The sequence below is a fragment of the Lissotriton helveticus genome, chromosome 9 (assembly GCF_964261635.1).
Source record: "Lissotriton helveticus chromosome 9, aLisHel1.1, whole genome shotgun sequence".
NCBI lineage: Eukaryota > Metazoa > Chordata > Amphibia > Caudata > Salamandridae > Lissotriton > Lissotriton helveticus.
In genome coordinates this window covers 841945896-841968874 of record NC_136070.1, presented here as the reverse complement: position 1 = coordinate 841968874, position 22979 = coordinate 841945896, and the positions used below count along the sequence as shown (strand labels likewise).

At 42.8% G+C, this 22979-nt stretch overlaps 1 protein-coding gene across 1 annotated transcript in view; it reads left to right on the top strand.

Moving 5' to 3' along the window:
• The window catches only part of SAE1 (SUMO1 activating enzyme subunit 1), a 294712-nt gene that overhangs the window by 84127 nt on the left and 187606 nt on the right, over positions 1–22979 (top strand). The window contains exon 5 of the mRNA XM_078661014.1: positions 12951–13050. Within this exon, the coding sequence (XP_078517140.1) occupies positions 12951–13050 (100 nt within the window). The remainder of the gene's footprint in view (positions 1–12950; positions 13051–22979) is intronic.

Sequence of the window (22979 nt, the reverse complement as noted above, 5' to 3'; positions counted from 1 at the left end):
TGCATACGAGCACCACTTATAAAGGACGTAGGTAGAAAAATATAGTCTAAGCGAACCAGTTTTTTGTGCGGGGAAGAAAAAAAAGTATACCCAGGTTCACCTGGGTTAGCCGCAGGCCAGCCATCCACTAAGCCATGCTGAAGCAATAATTGCCGCAGTGCTCTAAAGACATGCGGCTTACGGCCAGTATATCTGGTAAACTGGGAATCCCACGTAAAAGACTCCCCATGTATGTTGAAATCCCCTAATAATAATAAGGGGGTACCCCACAGTGCCAGTTCAACATTAAAAAATTCAAGAGTCTGAGTTTCGTCCAGGTTCGAGCCATATACTGAACGTATAGTAACAGTAGCCCCCCCAATAATACACTCTACAATTGCCCAGCGCCCTAGACTATCCGCTTTAGCTTTGCCCGTAGTAGCTATCATTTGCCGGCCAAGCCCATGATTCATGCCGTGATGCGATAAATAATGTATAGCCCAATTCACTTAATATCTTCCGATTCCCCCATGACACATGGGTTTCCTGAAGACATAAAATGTCAGGGTTGATTAATTGCACTTCCCGCATCACGCGCTTACGTTTAACAGCATTATTCAATCCACACACATTAAACGAACATATGCGTAAACTATTACTAGCCATTACCCCCAAGCTGGGTCTTGAGTTGCCAAAAACCAATAATACATGACATAAGAAACGTGCTTGCTCCAACAATCTTACAACGTATGCTTTGAACTGACGTTTTTCCCTTTACACCCTTACCCCAAAAGCTACCCCGCCCTACACCCTGTGAACCTTCCCCGAAAACCCTCCCCATCCCACACAGCCCCACCCCCACCCAAGTGACCCTCCCAAAAAGCTAAGGTAATAGGGCCAATCGCCCTGGGAGATGAGTGTGAGAGATCCTCTGTATTTGGGCATACCTGTATCTAGTCCATATAGCTTCATAAACCTTCTAAAAATGGAATTAAAGAAAAGAGAAAACAAGCCATATCATAATAATTGCACTATATACATATTCCTAAATAGATACAGATATATACTCATCTTGTGTGTCATCATACATGATTTCAATATCCTATCATTCTATCAACCCAGAGAATTAAGGTACTCCTTAGCTAAGATCTCAGAGGTAAAAAAACAATTCTGTCCCTTATGCACAGTTTTTAAGGTAGCAGGCTGTAGAAGAAAAACCCGGAGACCCTTGGATTGAAATGGGGCGATAAGTTGACGTAGTCACCATCGATTTTTTTTACCGTAGAATGGCAATAATCGGGGCGTATGAAATATTCTATGCCCTTCCCCGATCTCTTTTTATCCGGTCTCGCCAAGTCGTACAGTGTTTGTCTTGCCAGGAAATTATTTAACGAAATCAGTATAGCACGTGGATGTTGAGGTACTGACCCTGTTCGGGCTGATCGCTGACGAAATGGAAATCGGTGCGCCTGTTGGATTTCCTGGGCCCAATTCCAATCTTTAACCTCCACAAAGGCTTCTTCTAAAAGTTCGACTACAATTTTGCGGATGTCCTGTCCCTCACGCCCTTCAGGGGCCCCCAGAATGCGCAGGTTATTACGACGAAGTCGATTCTCCATATCGGCAAGCTTGCTATGTACATCATCTTTATGTGCCTTAATATCAGCAATTTCAGCATTATGGCCTGCCACTTGATCTTCTAGTGTGGAAATGCGACCCTCAGCCTCTATCATTCTGTCTGTAAAATCCTTACAAGATTTTGTCAGACGTCGAACATTATTCTGTAATTTCCGACATGCAGTATGAGTTTTTAGGTGTTCAGCCCTGGCCTCAAGTCGATGTTCCGAGATAGCTTTAAGGATCTCCTCAAGGGAAACTTGACTAGTGGCTCCCAGACCTCCACTAGCCTGCTCAGACAAGTCCAAATGCCCAGACATAGAATCGGACTCTGAGATAGCCCAGTCATGACTTATAGTAGCATTCTGTTGTCGAATAGTAGCATTTCCACCAGCGAGCTCACTCCGGTTACTCATACTCGTACTCTGTGGCTTTGCTGGATGACTCTCCCAGTCGGTGTAGTCTCCTCTGTAGTCTCTTCATGAAATGACAAATCTTCCTCGTCTTCCAAGTCCTCATCGAGGTCTGTGCCATCAGATTGCTCGAAGAGAGAATAGAATTCACTATCTTTACTGCTCACAGGGTCATTAGCTTCTTCCCCAACAACAGAAATCATAGTGGCTACACTGCGTTCGTGCCCAACATGGTCTTCAGTAAGTCCAACAATCGTTTGTACTGGTGCTATTGGTACTATTGGTGCTATTGGGGAATGCTGTATTAAAACGGGGGAGACTACCAACTGCTCCAGTGCTTCCACCAATGTAGAATCCCCATCAATATCAGCGGAATCGTTATCAGCAGGTCTCACTGTGGGAGTCATACCCTTTTTCCCTTGAGGAGTTTGAAACATTTGTGGAATCCTGGGTGTAGACAATTTATCAATCTCAGGTTCCTTACTATTGTCCTCTAGCCTGGTGTCCGCTTTACTACCGATTTGCGTTAACTCTCCAACCGCTCTCGTTTTCCCACCACGGGCTGTTTTTGGACCCATATCCAGGTAGTTGAAGTATGGAAGCAGTATAGAAGCGTTCAGGGCAATAGATGATTAGTAAGTGATTACGTTTTTTGATTGTAAGAACTGCTTGGCAGCAAAAATAGGAGACTGGGCTCTGCCCCACTATAGACAAACTCACAAAATCCAGATTCTCACAGTGGAGGAGCAATGTCTAAACAAAATGTCAATAAAAAAAAAAAAAAGGAAAAGTGGAAGAGTCTATAGTTTTCGCAAAATGTCGGTGCTAATCAAAGAGTCTTACTTTTGCATGCTTACTTGCGTGCCTGCCTTAGCACTTAATGTCCATGAAGCTCTCTTTTCATTCTTTATGTTTGTCTTGTTTGTCTCTGTGTTTTCGCGCTCCTCGGCTACATAGTAACAGCGTAGCTCCCGAGCGTCCACACACCGCTGCTCCGCCCACTGATGCTTCGCGGCGTCTCCTGCCGCTGAAAACCGTGCCGCGCTGGAAAAACTAATCCAGGGAGAACGCCGACACCAAACCGCAGATTACAGCCTCCCCGCTGACTTTAGAGGGTCGCAAGACAGTCCGCCACATGAAGGATCGAAGAAGGATCGACCAGAAGCTTACAGGGGCCCAGGTAAGCAATATCGCCGGGTGCCCAAATCGGAGCCACTCACACAGACGTCCGTCTAGCAGACGCCATCTTGCCCTCTCTGTGTTGCTTCTTTCCAAACCTCTATCTCAACCTGGTCATCCCTTTTAATAAAGAAAAAAAATGAATACGTGCTTATGCTCAGCATTTCAAAGCAATGCTTTCATTTTTTTTCTCAAACTTACCTGTCCGTCTCGCATTGGTAAATAACATAAACCCCAAAAACACGCCCATGTAAATTTGTAGGCACCCACATGCGTTTTGAACATATGTGACTACAAATTGACACAGTGTGTGCATCATTGTTGTTTTAAAAAAAAAATATTTTTCAAAAGGCATGTAGCACAGCAGCGGCAGTGCTGTACTGTATGGCTAGAAAATACTGGTCAAGGCAATAGGCGAGACCTATTAGCTTCACAAATCCTTGTTTCCATTTCAGATCGGGCTGCTTGAGAAGAGTTCCCCAGCAGTCTCTAGCTGCCCCCCCTCCGCCCCCAACGATGATCAGTGTGCATGGCACGCTGATGTCGTTGGCTTGAACGTGAAAGGAGCCGATCAACTCATCTTATTTTCACTTGAATTAGTGCTTGGTGACCCTCGAACACCGATTTTAATGGAAGAGGTACTATTGATAATAGGACACTCTCCCGTTTCCAGTGGTATCTCTCCATAGGAATTCTTGCTTAAGGTTCCACCCCTGAGACACCCCAGGAATTTCTTTTGATGGGAGGAGTGGCCCACCTGACAATGAACTAGTGCTTCCCCACCCTTCAAGACACAACAGTCTTTCTGCTCCATGTTCACCGATGGGAGGCAGATGGGGTCTTTACCCCCTGTTTCCCTCTCCTTTTCAAAGGCCCACTAGACAGCAGAAGAATATTTAAGCACCATTACGGAAAGATGTGGGGGCTGCCTACTCACTTGTCACGCAGAGCTCCTAAACCTCAACAGACCTTTTAGTCTTTCACCGCCCCACCACAACATACTGAGGTAATGGAGGATAATTTTTTATTTGAGACTCTTTTTTCAACACAAAAATCTACACAGTATCTCCCTATGTTAAAATGAATGGTCAGGCATACTACTGATCTATTCAATAACCCTGTCACATCTAGAATTATCACTCCTAGAGTTGTTAAGAAATATAAGCCTTCTACAGCGGACCCGATTTACATTAGGAGTCAACCTACACCAGACTCTTTGGTCGTGGCTACTGCTCACAAAAGAGCAAACTCACAGGCAATTGGTAAAGCTCCACTACCAGACAAAGAACGCAAACGTATAGATGCAGCAGGAAAATGGGTGAAGCTCAATCATCCAGTCATTGGAGGATTGCTAAATCAATAGGCCTATTATGAAGATATGATAGGGCACACTGGGACGAAGTGTAAGAAATTTTACAACATCTCCCAAAGGAACATAAAAAGAGGGCATACCAAATTGCGTCAGAGGGAAAATGTATTTCTAATTCAAATGTAAGATCTGCACTTGATAGTGCTTATACAGCGGTTAGAGGAATAAACATTAGCCTTATACTAAGAAGACCTGTCTGGTTAGGAGTATCTGGTTTTAAACCAGATGTACAAAAACATTTACTAGGCCTTCCATTTGATGGAGTGCGCTTTTTGGATCGCAGGTTGATATTCTCTTAATTTAAAAAAAAAAAAAGACAACAAGATCGCTAATTCAGTGGGAGCCCTAAAAAACAATCTCAAAGGGGCACTTTTCGTGGCTCCTCCTATCTTGGAGGATCAAAAACAACCTACACTGACACATCCACCTCCTATAATAAAACACATACTCAAACAGCCTCTCCTAGAGGATATTATAGGGGGTCCTACAGAGGAAACAATAATAAAGGCAGCGAAAAAGGAAGTTCTAACAAAAACAAAATCTCCACCAACACCAGGGCTTGACTCGCCTATCATTCCTCACGATCACACAGCACCTGTCGGAGGGGGGGGCGGGGAGACTACAATACTTCCTTCCCTCATGGATAAATATCACACCTGATATTATCCAACATGGTTATTGTCTGGAGCTCACTTCAACACATCCAAACATTCCACCTCACACTCACAGATTATCAACACACCATCAAAACCTAATCATACAGGTAATTCAAGCTTTACTGACCAAAGGAGCAATAGGACTAGTTCCACTACAACAAGGCACAAGAGTCTATTCCCTTTACTTCCTTATACCCAAAAAGGGTGGAGCTTTGAGACCCATATTAGACCTCAGACCTTCAAACAGATAAACCTATCAGAACATGTTCATATGGTCACTTTTCAAGACGTCGTACAAGACTTCATGAGTGCATTAGACCTAAATGCATATTTTCACATTCCAGTTGACCTAGCACACAGGCACTGCCTCAGGTTTGCCTTCAACAGACAACAGTTTCAATTCTAAGTGCTTCAGTTCGGGGTCACCACTGCACCCAGGGTGTTTACCAAATGTCTAGCAGTGGTAGCAGCCCTCTTGCGAAAGCAAAACATACACTTCTTTCCATATCTAGACTTATCAAAAGTAACACATATCACAAATGTTTGCAAAACACACAAACAAGAATAAGTTTACTACATCAACTAGGTTTTACAATAAATGCAATAAAGTCACACCTGTATCCTCTTAAAAGACAGCCTTACTTGGGAACCATACTAAATTGTCAAACCGGAGTAGCCTACCCAAATACAGTCAGGATACAAACATTCAATAATCTAGTGCCACAGTTTCACCCCCAAAATAAAGTACCAGTGAAAACAGTTAAGCGTTTTCTATAAACCATGGCATCATGTATATCCATAGTACCTCATGCCAGACTCAATATGTGCCCTCTACAACAATGCTTAATGCAACAGTTGTCTCAAGCGAAGGATCAATTAGAGGATCTAGTGCTGATCAGCTGTCAAGTTGCCACTCTCTGCAACAGTGGAACAAATCTATTACAGGGATCGCTGTTTATGGACCCAATTCCGCGAATAACCATACCATACCATCGGATGCATCAATGACTAGTTTGGGAGCGCACTTACAACAAATGACTGTACATGAGCATTGGACACACAGTTAGTCCCTTCTACATATCCGTCACCTAGAACTGCTAGCTGTTCATCTAGCGATCAAAGCTTTTCTTCCTTTACTAATAAGAAAAGTAGTATTAATCATACCAGACAACATGACTACCATGTATTATCTGCAAAAACAGGGGGGAGGGGGCAAATCTCCACAGCTGTGTCTCATAGCACAGAAAATTTGTACGTTTGTTCCACAACACAGTATTCAGTTGTGCACACAATACATTTAGCACTGGTCAACGAATTGGAGTATCGCCTCTGCAGGTCACGCCAACAATTCCACGAATGAGAACTTAATATGAAAGTCCTACAACCATTCTTCCAACAATGGGGACAACCAGACATAGACTTATTTGCAACACCGGAAAACTCAAAATGCCAAAACTTTGCCTTTAGATTCTAACATCCACAGTCCAAAAGCAATGCCCTATGGATCAATTGGTCAGGGATATTTGCTTACACTTTTCCACCTCTCCCCTGCTTCCATTTATAATTCACAAATTAATGCAGACATCCCTGATGCTCATCCTAGTTGCTCCCACATGGGCCAGGCAACCTTGGTACACAACGTTACTGGAGTTATCAGTTGTCCAACACCACCTGCTACCCAACAGACAAGACTTACTCTCTCAGAACCAGGGAGCAATAAGACACCCAAATCCCAGTTCACTCGATCTTGCAGTTTGGCTCCTTAGGTCTTAGAAATTGGATATCTAAATCTACCACATCAATGTATGGACATCTTAAAGGAAGCAATACAGCCTGACACCTCCTGACACTGCCCCTCATTCAAAAACTGATTAGGGTGCCGCCACCGCATCTCTCCGCCCAGTTTGTTAGGCGTCAGTAGAGGAGAGTATCAACCATGTGGTGAAGGAGAAGGTCAAGGCAAATTTCAGAGATGAACCGTGTTGTTAGTGCATCCCCAGGGACCAACGTTTCACCCACTTTTTTTCAGTTCATGCTCAGATGCCTTGGTTATTAAATAAAAGGACTACAGCTACGAGGATTGTGGACTTGGAACCTGATCATCTTCTGCCACTTTGCAGTATTTATACTGGCTTTTGCTTGGGCATGCAAAATGCCAGTGGCTAAGACAATTCACTAGAAGGAGACATTTCCATGCTTCACAGTCTCTTTGAAAATGACGGAGATCTTGAAATTTACTTTGCCTTTTTCAGAAGTCAAATCGGATATAGATGTTATCCCGCAGCCCATTACTCCGCATACTGTTACCACGAAATTTTGATAACGCAAATGCCATGACTCTTCATGATGTTATTACGAAGCAAACACAACGAAAATAGTATTCAAGCAATTAAAAGTACATTTACCACGTAGTTTTTTACAATGCTTGCTAGTGCCACGAACTTTCAATTCTAAACATTTTTTATAAAATAAATTAGACACTTCCCTACTGGCACGGTATGACAGTGAAAACAGGGGTTTTGGGTGGGTAAGTAATACCTCGAAGCAGATCTCTCCTGCAGCCGTTCTCGTTCAAGACGCTCAGTAAAGTAAAATATTATACGTGTTATCGATTTCGTCGTATTCAGGCATACACATCAAAAAGGGACTAAGTGACACTGTTCACTGCCTCCGCAAACCTTTTATACGTGCTTCATGATGGGTAGGAATCTTCTCCAACCATGGCACCAATCCGGGTGTCCGCGCACAGCAGCACATTCTACACCGTGTCCACGAAAGTGAGGGTCAGCGAGCTGTTTCAGGTCCTTGTCCACGAAGGTGAGGGTCTGCCAGCTGATCCCGTAGCCGTGTCCACGAAGGTAAGAGTCAACAAGTAATGTTCTTTATTCTACAAGATGTATATTTAATGCCTCTTATTATAAAGTCTAGTCAGGTGTGATGCATGCCTGGAACCCTTCATCTATATTGATGGATGATTCTTAAACATAAAAAAGGGACTAAGTGGCGCTGAGCACTACCTCCGCATACACTTTCGTTCCATCGCGGTATCTGCATACCATTACAATGAATCCATTACAACGAATATTCGTTGTAATGGTTTGCGTGCTGAAAATGTATGCGGGGTAAAGGTAATCGTAATGAATTACAAAGCGTTGAAAAGGGATGAGGGGTAAAAGTATGTGTTGTAAAGTATTCGTTGTAAAGGATATTTACTGTCAAATCTAATATCCTGGTAGAAATATTACAATCCTCTATCAGGTTGAGCAGAGCCCTTCCTCCGTTTAAGGATCCTCTCCTGAACCCAATAATGGTTGTATGGGAGAAACTTTTTCCGCTCTAAGCAATCCACAGGCAAAAGGGGCCATAGAAGTGTGCCTCCAGGAGGAAGGGGCTCTGGATTTTGATCCCTTTAGGAGGCTTGCAACCTGTCTGCATCTATGTCTTCTAAACGTGTTCAGTCTTCAGGACAAGTTTGAGATGCTGTCCCTAAGCCAGATCCCTTTGCTTTGTACTCTGGAAATGAGTCTGAAACCCTAACCTCAAGGACGTCTACTGTTATCTTCCAATTCTCCCCACCCACAGGTGTTACTTTAGATTCAAGGCGTGCCCCAAAACTGTCAATTTGTGGTCCTGCCATTCGTACAGTTGACAGCGCCGAGTATCTTTACAATGGTTTAAAGGATTGAAGGGGTAATGGGTCCAGATATTGTTCACTCCTGCGTATAAGAGGATATTTTTGAAGCAACTTGTCCTCAGCAATGAGAAACCCCTTCCCCATTTGTTTTGGGACTGACGTGTGCCAGGACAAACCAGAATATTGGTAGTCTATTAGGAATTGAATCTTTTTATTGAATCCAGTATTAGTTGTGAAGGAGACTCTGTAACTTTCAGAGTCTTTCAAGACAAAGTGAAAACAGAAAACAAAAGGTTTGTGGCACAGCCAACGCTTATTTCGCCCCTTATAATTGGCCTTCCAGCCTGGGGCTTCTTCAGGGCGTGGAAATGTAATAAGGTGGGATTCCTTTAACAGTTCAAAAATTCAAAGGGATGGACCTGCTCGTTTCCTAGTATCGGAATGTTTCAGCATTTATTGTCCGGAAGAATCTTCAGTTGGTGCGGACAGTAAATGCAGAAACATTCCGATACTAGGAAACGAGGTCTATCACTTTGAATTTTTGAACTATTAAAGGAACCCCAACTTATGAACGCTTTTTTTTTTTTGTTGGATTTTTCTGACCACAGCAGGTTAACCTTTTCCCCCCTCAATACTTGTATTTGTCTTTTCAAAGCTGGAAATGTAACAAAAAAGTGTTTCTATTTACAGACAGTTTTAGTTACAAGTAAGAGTACTCTAACAAATATAAAAAGTGTATTGTTCCGATATCCTTCATAGTTTAATCAAAGTCAAATTTGTTTCTGTCATGCGCAAATGATCCTTAGAAGTACTCTCACGATGGGCTACTTTTCTGTCATTTAAATTCTACGACCCCAAACACCTCTAAAGCAGCATTTCTGAAAAGCTGAAAGGGGCTGTGATTGCTTTTTTTGTTTTGTCTCTCTAACATCAGTGCTCATCTTTAGGATTTTCTCAGTTGTTGTCCGTCGGTGTGTTTTTCTGTCTTCCCTTCTTGCCTGGGTATATTATTTTATGTTATTCAAATTGAAGATAGTTTAGCAATCGGCTGTATGGCATGGATAATGACACCTTCAAAAAGGGGGTCTTGTGAAAAGATGAATGTATCTACTCAGTCTTGGTTGAATCTACATTAAATGTTTCCCCCCAAAATTACATCAGTTACCTGGTGCAAAATCCGAAAGAAAGTCAGTCCTGGACATTGAGCTTCACCCCTAATGTCTGAGTCTCTTATACCCTTCCCACTAGACTGCACAATTCTGTTTAAGCAACTACCCCGTATTAAAACAAAACCCATAAATTGCAAAACGTGCAAAGTCCTGGGCTTCCTTCTTAACAAATTCTGCAACCTGTACTTTTACTTAAATGCTGTGAGCAAATCCAGCACCAAATGGGACTTATGAGAGGCATAAAACACCTCCCACAGAAAACTTCAGTCGACACAACCACCTGTCCTTTTATGACTAGACTGTTTCAACACCCTGCTCTGTGGTATAACCAAAGCCAAACTAGCTCCTCTCAAGGCAGCTTACCATGTAGCGGCGAGGCTCAACTTAGGGGCGAGGAAATATGATCACAACCCCACTAAATTCACCCCCTTTGCTAATCACTCCAAAATAGCTATGGTTTGAAGCAAGGCGCCAGTTCAATCTAACCAGCATCGCCCACAAAGCTCTCTAGAAAGGCATTGTCTGCCTTCCCACAAAACATATATGGAGGGTATTGGACTCTCAGAAGCTCATACACGCTATTGCGGGAAACCCAAAAAACAGTTGTTTTAAGGAATTGTTCCTAAGATCTAGGACTGAAACTCATTCTCACCTGGAATCGTAACTCTACCCTCTTTTGAATAGTTCCTGAAAGAACCTAATGCATTTGCATAATTATCTGATGTAGGAATTATAACATATGGACTTTTTAAAAATGTATGTAAGTGCTTTATATACTTGTCTATGTTTATCAGTTATACAGTTTTAAGTTTTTAGTACTGTATTTTCTTTAAGTACCAATAAAGTTATTTGAATCAGAAATGACTGTAAAGCTTTCTGTCCCAACATTACTACCCCTTATAAATTGTTTTCTGTTCCCAGCAGAGCTCATGACCTTAGTGTATACCTCTCCTCTCTTTCACTCCTACTTCTGTGATTGTGCTCTCCGCACTCCAGAGACTCCTGCCATCCTTACTTTGAAATACCTTAACATATTTCCTTGGATTTTTACCTCCTGAAGAGTTCTCTCACACCCATTTCAGTCTGGTTTGCACTTTATAAAACTCCTTAATCCTCCTTCATCTGAGAAGAACAGTCACATAGGTGCGATTGCACAGGTGAGCTGTGAATATCTCCACAAGGTATAATGAATGTGGTTGTAAGTATGAGAGAGTGTGTGTTTTATTAGTGGCCTATGAGTGAAGCACTTACAAAGAATAATGGGGCAAGATGATAGAGTTACAATAATGAATTGAATTGTTTATAGATATAGGGATGAGGTAGTGAACCTTTTTTACCTGTCTATGCTTTTTATAATGTTTCCAGTGTTTGAAATAATGATGGAATTTGCGCTATCAGTAATGCCCATTAGAGTACTAGTTGGATGAGATTGCAGTGGCCAGGTCTTATTTAAATGTAATAATGCTGATGTTCAACTAATGTTTTATTGCTCTTATGCTATATAGGTAAAAGAATGTTTTGTTTTATTACACTCTGCATTAGGCGACACCAATTATAAGGAGAAGCATATATAAATTGTCCTGATGAAGGGGGTTGGAATAATTTAAGACCCCCGAAATGCATCGACGCCATAGTAATTGTTAAATTTGGAGTGGTCAACAACATTGAGGCTATAGGGAACGAGAAACTCAGTCCGTCGTTGTACCAAATCAATCTAAATTAACATTAGCAAGACAAAACTTATTGTCTATATTTTTCTCCTGTGAATTTGTACGAATTGAACTTGTTTTTATTGTTTTTATCAATTGTTTTTTATATACTTGTACATTCTTATGAATGTTTTTTAAATATTATAATAAACAGCCTGTTTTGATAAATTTTTTAGTGTACATTTTCCTTGTAAGTGTTTCATAACCTTTGATAGGTTCAAGAAGAGTATTTGAGATGAGTGAACAGATTATAACATATCTGTTATTTAAGAAAGCACTAGATCGAGTTGAATAAATTTTAGTGCTATAGTTTTTTGTGGATCATCTTAGTGTCACGTATTTGTTGCTCTGTTTGTTTAAGCGCCTAGAGACCTGGTGGTGAGTTGGCGCTATAAAAGACTAAGTTAACATAACATAACATGTGATGTGACTGTTTTATATGTGATACCATTACCAAAAGGGAAACTTTTCTTTTTTTACTTTTCAGTTACGTAATGCCACATACATGCATGCATGTACGTCATCGCACCTTTTTTCCTTTCTTTTCTTCACGATGCTGAAAACCATTGGCAAAAAACAATTGCCAAGGTTAATAGGTCGGCCGACGGTCAGAGCTATTAGTTTTGCCAGAGCTTGTTTTACAAAGGGAGACAAATAAGGGTTTTGGGCAGGAGTGTGGATTTATATAAATATTTAAATCCATTTTAATTTTCTAACTGGCTTTCCTTTTTTTACATGTACTTTTATTTTTAGAAAAGAAAACCACTAGAAAGAGAATATTGCTTTTCCATTGGGAATTTTTATGATTTTTATGCTAGTTTTAGTTTTAGCTGCTAAAAGAAAAAAAGTGGTCGCGTATCAGTATCATGCTCATATGTTTACCGTTTAAAGACCAAATGCGGATTTCCACGTTCAACATCTGCCATTACAGGTAATCAACTATTTTTGAGGGGAAAACATGTTTTGGTATTTTTACAGGAGAAGTAATAAACATAAGTGTTGTATCAGTTTTGGATATATTTTTGGCACTGCTGGTCTCAGTCACTGGCATGGCTTGGCATAACAATTTTACAAAATATTTCATAACTCTGTGAGGTAATGTTTAAAGCGTAGCTTTTTTCAAAAACACATTCTGTCAAAAGCAAGCCTGACATAAGTGATTTTCCATTAAAACCAAGGACGTTCTTTAACTTTGGCACATAATGTAATCCTTCCTTCTTTACAGGGAAAAAACCAAGGTTGCAAAAGCTAGCCAAGGAGCTGAAGATGGCCCCGAAGCCAAAAAAGCAAAACTTGATGCAAAAGAGACTACAATGGTCAAAAAGGTACCCAAGTCATTTCCCTATTTACCAGGTGCTAAATAGTTGCAGCTATAAATGTGTGTGAACCAACTGTATATTTGATCATGGTAAACTAAAATTGATTTCTTGCTAGCCAATTGCCCATTTGAGAGTCCTATTTCTAAACACTAGTTTTATATGATTATTACGGGAGTTATTGTTGGCCACTAATGTATATTTAACCAAATAGAAGTTAACAAGGTGCATTTAGCCTAATACTCTGCTTTGTTGAGACTATCCTTGGTGTTTCATCGCCATTATAGGGCTTACTTGGTGGATAAATATTGTTGTTGCCATAGGCGACTAAGCTGCTATTGTAAAAGCATAGCTATTTCATATACTGGTGCTTTATTATAATTGAGAAAGTTTTATATTTCTTTTGTGTGGAATTCATATTGTCTTTTTTTAACCTTGTATATTAACTTTGAAAAACCATATTTTTTTCGAACAATTGAACAAACTTATTTATATGTGTAGAAACATCAGCTGGGCCTTTCAAATGATTTTCTGTACCAGAGCAGATTGCTCCAATGCTCACTCCACTTGCGCCATATATTTATTATTTTCTTCCGGACTTGATGTAATGAACCTTTAAAACTTTCCCTGGCCTCTTCAGTTTTGTTTTAAGTTTTCTAATGTTTTACTACTTAGTCTCTTTCCAAGTTTTTGTTTCTTCTAGTCAGCAGTTCTTTTCAGCAGTTTCCCTCAGAGGGTATTGGTCCTGCACAAAATACCTAATTGCATTTACGTACTACCAAATGTTCAGTCACAGGCATGTATAATGTTTGGTTTGATACATTTCAATTGTCTTTCAAAGCCTTCCAACCATTCATAACTGAGCTTCTTTCAGTGTGTGGTGGGGCATACATTTATATTAAGTTTGAACTCTGTGTGGTCATTAACCGTGTCGTCCTTTTGATGAATTTGAGGCTCATGCATTGAGAGGTCATCTTTTGTATTTAGGACTTTTACCAGCTCTTATAGGGACAGTGGTCAGCATATCTAAAGTGTCAAAAAGCATTTGGCCTCTTGCATTGACATACTCCTGCAAAATCACAACTTACAGTTTTCGGGGCACTCTCGGCCAACATGAGTCTTTACCACTTTCTCCTCCGTCTGATAGCTTGAGTCAGTTAGGGTATACGCAGGGGGTATACCTAGGGGAGTTTATAATGGATGCCCCATTTCAGTGTTTTAAGCCAGAGGATGCGTATCTTACCTACCAAAGACAAAGTTCCAACAGGGACATGTACTGTATAGGGCCAGGGGAATCTGAAAACGCCAAAATCATAAGATAATACTTGAAACCCTGCCTACAGCTTATATTGATAAAACAAGGCATATAGGACAAATCGAATGGAGAAAGTGTGTAGGGAACTAAAAAGATGTATCCGATCCTGTGTAACGGCTAATGGCAAAACAGTGTTGTAAACGAAATATAAGCTTACAGCGCAGCTGACAAGGAACCTGGAAGGTGAGGGTGAGGTGAAAGCAAATTGAGGCCTTTTCAGCAAGGGCCCAAGTCTGTACAAAAGCAGAGGCTGTGCTGGAGTTGTGCTCCAGAAATTGACACGTGAGGCAAATAAGTAATTTTTGGGAACAACTTGATAAGTCTCCAGGGAAGAGTGTCATTATCTCTAAGGGATCTGATGCAGGGAGAAGGCCAATCTTCCTGGACTGAGCTATGTTATTGTAATATTCCCCATTGATCCTCCCTGGGTGCAGGGGTGAAACCAGAACAGTCTTAAATTATCCACTTGGTCTCATTAGCATGCCTTGGCTGAGATGATACAGGACTTGTGAATTTGGATGCCCTTGATGAGGTGGGGAATTGGTGGTCTCAGGATCCTTAACACTAAGAAAGCAGATTTCCATGCAGCAATGTGCCACCTGGAGAGGTTTGTCTTCCTTGGGCACTTCTTAATGGATCAAGAACGCTGCATGTTGTGGGGCCTAGCCGGGACTTGCAGATTCACTCCTTCATTTCTGATACACTAGTAGGCTAAGAGCCAAGACCCTAGCAAAATATTCTTTTTATACATCTTCTCCTGAGGGATGACTGTCAGCAGGAGCAGCAAGTTTGAGGAAAAGATAAGCTTTAAAATCCTGTGAGGTTAAGAGCGCATTCACTAAGCTTCCTCCTCCTTTGTAGCACATTACAATGAAGTATGTTGGCTAACTCAAGGAATGACTTTTGGCTCTGTTCTAGAGCACTTCCATGTCAGTAGACTGTGTGTCTCTAATGGCCAATCGGGAATAAGCACCCAGCCATCCAACTGTGTTCACAAACTGCTTCAGGTGATTCCTAACATTCCTGGGTCCTTCTTGAACCCAGGGCCTGTTGTAGGACTTTAAGCCTGTTCTATGTGGTGTCCTGCAGATTGTTGTGTGCCTAACTCTGTAGATGAGCTGGACTTGTTTGTAATGAATTTATATAGAGTGCAATAGCCAGACTTCTCAGCTCATCCTAGCCCTGCTTTGGCTTCGGCAAGGGAATTTGAGGCACCATCATCTTGTGCAGAAACAGGGCCATGATGGCTATCTTGTGAAGAGATTCAGTCCATTGATGCCACAGGTAAGGTAGTCAAATTGTGGGTACCTATGGTCTCCTTTTGAAAGTCACCCATGAATCCAATTTTGTTAAGAGTACCCTTCAATCCCCCTATTTAGATCCAGCCTGCGACTGTGCATGCACTCTTGTGAGACACTATTGTTTACAATAAAGGGCTTGGAACCCGCCCATTGCTTACCATTTGTTGGATTCAGCATCACTCTTCTTTGCTACCTCCTAATTAGCCAGCACAGGGCAGGCATCACTTCCCTTCATCTCTGTGGAGCAGGAAGAAAGCACAGATTGATTCAACCTAATTCGTGCCCATCCGCTGTTCCCGGTGTTATACAGGTACTATTTCTTAATCCCCACCCTCCCTTCCCCTTGCCAATGCTTTTCTGACCAGGCTCTGCTGGTTTTTGAGCTATGAGCGGAGTAATTCGAAAGTGCTGTAAAGTGACGAGATCAGACCTGTCAAGCCTGTGAATTCGAGCCAAAGATACTGAATACTGATTAGGAAGCCCCGCTGCCTTTCAATAACAGAATATGCTTATAAATCTACTGATGGGCATTGTACAGTCTGCTGGCATACTCTGACGCTAGCCAGTAAACAAAAGATAGGTGTATTTTGAAGCAGATGGCAGCATGTTAAGACCACCTGGCATCTACATGATGCGCCTTGATGCAAACTCGCTGCTCTCACTGCCCTCAACAGTACGAGTTGCCAGCTGGAGGCCGAATTATCTCCATACCTGTGTGCCCTAAATAATGGAGAGGGTGATTGCCAAAATGCTTAATTAGAAGGATGTAAACCAGAGAGGGCCTACCAGGATTCATACACCTTTTTGAATACTCGAGATCTCTGCAGTAAATGCAGTATTCCGCTTAGCTATCATACTAACAAAAATATATGTGATGTTTTCCTGTCCAAGCACCCCCCCTGTGTTTTTGGTCAAAATAATACAGCGCATGGGATTTTTTTTATGGGTCTTTCAAGATGTACCTCCCATGATTGTTGGTGAACGGGCACATATATTTCCCCTTCCCTGTGTCCCAAAATCTATTTTGTGTATGCTCCAGTGTTGACAGGGAAGCAAATCACTATGCTTATTCAGCTCAGGTGAACGACTCCAGGTTTGATGATAGCGTCCAATACAGTGCAAAGTAACTAATTTCTAGGCGCTATACATAGCTAGGGGACGTGCAGGCATAGGACTGGAGGTACATCAAGCCGGCTAGAAAATTTCTCAACGCCAACAGATTAGATAGCAGACTGGTGCAAAGCAGGGTGAGCTTTTATATCCCTGCAGACTCAGCAGACAGTCTTCTTTCACTTATTCTCGCTTGTTCCAGAGTTGGAATTTTAGGTCTTGTATGTTGCAGCTCCAATACAGTGGAATGTGCCCCCTTAAATCCTAAACGATACAGCAGAGATTTTCCAGACAAAAGTGTGAGTCAATCAATGGCTTGTAAAGCGCAACTGTTCTCCCGTAAGGGTCTCAAGGCACTGGGGGGGGGGGGGGGGGATGCTGCTTGTCCGTCGAAGGCACTGTGGTTCAGTCAAAGAGCCAGGTCTTGAGGTACTTCCTGAATTGAGGCAGTGACGGTGATTGCTTGTGGTGGAGAGGGAGGGTGTTCCAGGTCTTTGCTGCGAGGTAGCAGAAGGATGTTCCTCCGGCTGTGGTCTTGTGGATATGTGGGACAGTAGCCAGGGCCAGTGGGGTGAACCGGGGGTTTATGTTGGATACGGTGAATGTGAGGCACTAGTTGAGATACGCAGATCCCGTCTTGTCTGGGGTGATCCAGAAGTTGTATTTTCCAGACCTGACTAAAGAAAATTGGGCCAACCATCTAATGTGAACATCTCTACTGATTCCACTAGTGCTCCACTCTAATGAAAGATCTTTAAAGCACTAGTCCTTCTCAACTCGTTCTTCGCCCTGGCAGGATTTATTTTAATAACACAGTGTTCGAGGCATATGGGCTGCAGATGGTACATTTATGAATAGATCGCCATCTGGTGTTGGGCTCGGATGATTGCACTTGTTTTTCTTCTGGAGAAGTCTTTGTCGTCATAGATGACTCCTCCTCTTGGTGTTAGTGCGCATGGGCATCGGCTCCATCCTTAGATTGTTTTTTTCCGCCATCGGGTTCGGATGAGGATCGAAGCGCTCCGGACCGACTTCGATAAAGAAGGTTATATTCGGCGCGTAACCCTTTCCAATTCGACGGTATTGTTATCGAACGCGACTTCACTTCCATACCGACGCGTTTCGAAGGACGACGACTACGAGAAACTCGACGTAGTCCAGCCCGGAGTCCATGGAAAGGACTCCATTCAAAAAATGTCCAACGTGTGGTGCTAAGTTCCCACACAAGGACCTACACGAGGTGTGCAACCTCTGCTTGTCCCCTGAACACAAATCCAGGGACTGTGAGGCCTGTGCAGCGTTCTCTTCAAAATCGACGATTAGAAACCGTCGAGCCCGAAGACACGAGGTATCGAGAATGCAGTCACAAGCAATCCCGGAGCTGTTCGAGGACCAGCACCCCAAAGAAGACGAAGAAGAAGACGAAGAGGCGGGGTCCGGCGCGGACGAGTCCGACGTCGAGGAAATGGACGTCCAACAAACCGTGAGTGACGACGTCCCTTTACCTAAGAACAGACCCCGCACGGTGTCGACCCCGCCCTTGAGCCCGGTCAGACAACCGAAAAAAGTTTCCGACGCCCCGCCTTCGAGCCCGGCAACGAAACCGAAACCGAAACACTCGGTCTCCCATCATGGTGGTTCCGATAAACGGACCACATCGACACCGAAGCTCCAAGTCAAGGAAAGCTCGAAGTCGAAGCAGTCCATGTCGACACCGAAACACGTTTCGACGTCAAACACCCTCGACACCGGGGACATCTTCGATACCGAAGACATCGGATCCGAATAAAATCTTGGTGCCGAAAATACAAATGGACAGTCAAAAGAAAAAACACCTTTCGGACCCGAAAACTGCGGTACCGACACAGGAATACAAGACCGATCCTAAACAAAAGACTCTGTTTATTGATCCAAAAACTGGCAAGGTAGTCACAGAACTACCTAAAAAGAGGAAGAATGAACATTCGGACGACAAAACTCATCCGAAGAAGAGAACAATGGGGACAAATACAACTCCTCCCCCTTCTCCAAAACCTAGACACACACCATCTTCTCCTCTTCCTCACAATAGACCAAATATTCCTCCCACACGACCATCTACACCTACAACAGATGTAGAGAGTGACACAGGGGAGGGGGAACATCCTGGGGATGATGAAGACACAATCCCAGAGGAGGCAGACCCATGGGAAGAGTACAATGTAGGGTCAGATAACGATAACGACCCTGAATTGTATCCTTCAAAACCTTCACCTCCTGATGATAATACTGGTTTTGCGCAACTCATTAATAGAGCAGCAACATATCACAAGGTAGAACTACATGCAGAACCTCAAATAGAGGATTTCTTATTAGAAACACTACCTACTGCACAAAGAACATCAGGAACACTACCAATGCTTAAGGGCCTTCTCAGTCATACATCAGAGATATTCAAAGACCCAGTGAGGGCTAGGGTACTGAACCCAAGAATCGATAAGAAATATAGGGCAGCTCCAAAAGACCCAATATACATTAAAGGGCAAATTCCTCTAGACTCACTAGTGGTCACAAACGCTCGTAAGAGAGCAAACTCTTTATCTACAGGAGAAGCTCCACCTCCTGACAAAGAGTCTAAGCTAATAGATGCCTCTGGCAAGAGAGTAGCATCTCAAGCGGCAAACAGCTGGCGCATAGCTAATACGCAAGCACTACTTGCAAGGTATGACAGAGCGCATTATGATGAATTAGAAAAACTCATCACACATCTTCCTAAAGAACATCAAAAGAGGGCAGATCAACTCATACAAGAAGGGAAGTTAATTACTAACACTTCAATCAAGTGCGCCCTAGACGCGGCAGACACTGCAGCAAGATCTACTAACACAAGCATCATGTTAAGGAGACATGCATGGCTCAGAGTATCAGGGTTCAAACAAGAGGTACAAACATCGTTACTGAACCAACCTTTTGATGGGAAAACACTTTTCGGCACAGGGACAGATGAGGCCTTAGAAAAGATGAAAAAGGATACCGAAACGGCTAAATCAATGGGAGCATTGCAACAGCCGACACAAAGAGGTTCCTTTCGTAGGTCCGCCTATAGAGGAGGATCCAAAAATACAGGTACAAGCCAGCAACAAACCTCTTTTACACCTACATCACCCAGAGGTAATTCTAGAGGTGGCTACAGAGGTAGCAACAACAAGGGTAGAGGTCGCGGAAACAACAACAACCGCAACTCTCCAACCCCAAAGCAGTGACTTCATACAGCTCCCCCCAGACCATATAACACCGGTCGGGGGACGCCTATCACAGTTCCTACCTGTCTGGGAAAACATCACATCAGACAGGTGGGTGAAACAAATTATCCAACATGGTTATTGCCTAGAACTCACATCTACCCCACCAAACATCCCCCCCAAACAGCGTCCAATGAAACAAGATCACCTGACACTGTTAAAGCAGGAAGTACTATCCCTGCTAGGAAAGCATGCCATAGAGAAGGTTCCACAGCACCAACAAGGAACAGGAGTATACTCCCTATACTTCCTAATTCCCAAAAAGGATGGGTCTCTAAGGCCAATTCTGGACCTAAGACCTCTCAACGCATACATAAATTCGGAACATTTCCACATGGTCACGCTCCAACAGGTACTTCCTTTACTGAAGAAAGGGGACTTTCTTTCTACACTGGATCTAAAAGACGCTTACTTTCATATCCCGATTCACAAAGCCCACAGGAAATACCTCAGGTTTGTGGTAGAAGGACAACATTATCAGTTCAAAGTCCTTCCATTTGGTGTCACAACGGCACCAAGGGTGTTCACAAAATGCCTGGCAGTGGTGGCAGCTCACCTAAGAAGACAACAAATACATGTCTTCCCATACTTGGACGACTGGCTAATAAAGGCCAAGTCACAAGAGGAATGTCTTCAAAACACACAAAAGACAATTCAGCTACTACACCAGCTAGGGTTCACGGTGAACTACACAAAGTCACACCTACAACCAAGCAAGGTTCAACAATATCTGGGGGCTACTATAGACTCAGAAAAAGCCAAAGTATACCCCAATCCAGTCAGGATCCAAACAATGCTTACAATCATTCAAAGATTCCAGCCACAACACTCACTACCAGCAAGAGTGTTCATGCAGCTATTAGGGATGATGTCATCCTGCATACTGCTAATACCATATGCCAAACTACAAATGCGTCCGCTACAAGAATGCTTAGCGACACAGTGGAATCAGGCTCAAGGACAGATTACAGATCTGGTGTTGGTAGACGACCGCACACACCGCTCTCTGAAGTGGTGGAACACAACAAACATTGCCAAGGGGCGGTCGTTCCTAGAACCAATTCCACAGGTGACAATAACAGTGGACGCATCGCTCACAGGATGGGGAGCACATATGGAGAAATACACAGTACAAGGAAGGTGGAGTGTGCAGGAAAAAAGACTGCACATCAATTATCTAGAACTACTAGCGGTGTTTCTAGCATTGAAAGCCTTCCAAATACATGTTACCAGCAAAGCAGTCCTGATCAGAACAGACAACATGACAGCAATGTATTATATTCAAAAACAGGGGGGGACGCACTCTCTCCAACTATCCAGACTAGCACAGGAAATCTGGAGATGGGCCATTCCTCAAAACATCTATCTGTTAGCCGAACACCTACCAGGAGTCCAAAACCAGATAGCAGACATCTTAAGCAGACAGTCGGAACAAATACACGAATGGGAACTGCACCAACAAATACTGCAGCCATTCTTCCAAAGATGGGGACAGCCAGAGATAGACCTCTTTGCCACTCATCAGAACGCAAAATGCCAAAGCTTCGCGTCCAGGTACCCACACCACCTGTCGCAGGGCAATGCGTTATGGATAAATTGGTCCAACAAATTTGCATACGCTTTTCCCCCTCTCCCACTAATCCCATTAGTGGTCAGAAAACTACAACAACACTCAATGACCATGATACTAGTAGCACCCACGTGGGCAAGACAACCGTGGTTCACCACGCTCCTGCAACTCTCACAAGTGCCACATAAAAAGCTAAGGATTCTACCCATGCACCTTACACAGAACCATGGAGAAATAATGCACCCAGATCCCACACAATTGAACCTAGCGATCTGGCTCCTGAAATCCTAGAATTTGGGTACTTAGATCTACCCCCAAATTGCATGGAGATAATTAAACAAGCGAGACGTCCCACCACCAGAGCATGCTATGCAGCTAAGTGGAAGAGGTTTGCTATACACTGTACTAATAATAATATCAACCCTCTGGACGTATCAACAAGGGAGATTATTTGCTACTTATTACACTTACAGCAATGTAATCTCGCGTACATATCTATCAGGGTACATCTAGCAGCTATAGCAGCGTACCTACAAAACAGGCAGCATATATCACTGTTCAGAGTGCCAGCGATAAAAGCCTTCATGGAAGGCCTTAAAAGAGTCATTCCACCAAGATTACCACCTTCCCCGGTCTGGAACCTCAACGTATTACTCACCAGACTAATGGGACCACCTTTCGAACCTATGCATAGGTGCGAAATACAATTCCTTACATGGAAGGTGGCTTTCCTTATAGCCATTACCTCGCTCAGGAGAGTAAGTGAATTACAGGCATTGACAATACAAGAACCATTCCTACAGTTACACCAGAATAAAGTGGTTCTTAGAACAAACCCAAAGTTCTTGCCTAAAGTAATTTCAGCATTTCACATCAATCAACCAGTGGAACTACCAGTCTTCTTTCCAAAGCCCCAGACGGTAGCAGAAAGGGCTCTACATACACTAGATGTCAAAAGAGCCATTTTGTACTACATAGAGAGAACACAAAACTTCAGGAAAACTAAACAACTATTTGTAGCATTTTCCCCAACACATAAGGGCAATCCTATCTCTAAAGCAGGCATCGCTAGATGGATTGTAAGATGTATACAAATATGTTACATTAAAGCAAAGAGAACATTAACTGTTCCTCCTAGAGCTCATTCTACACGAAAACTAGGAGCATCTATGGCATTCTTAGGGAACATTCCCCTAGATGACATATGTAGAGCAGCAACTTGGTCTATACCACATACATTCACAAAGCACTACTGTGTTGATGTACAGGCGGCACAACAAGCCAGAGTGGGCCAAGCTGTATTAAAAACTCTATTTCAAACAGTTGCGACAGACACTGGTGACCACCGCTAGGGAGGTAAC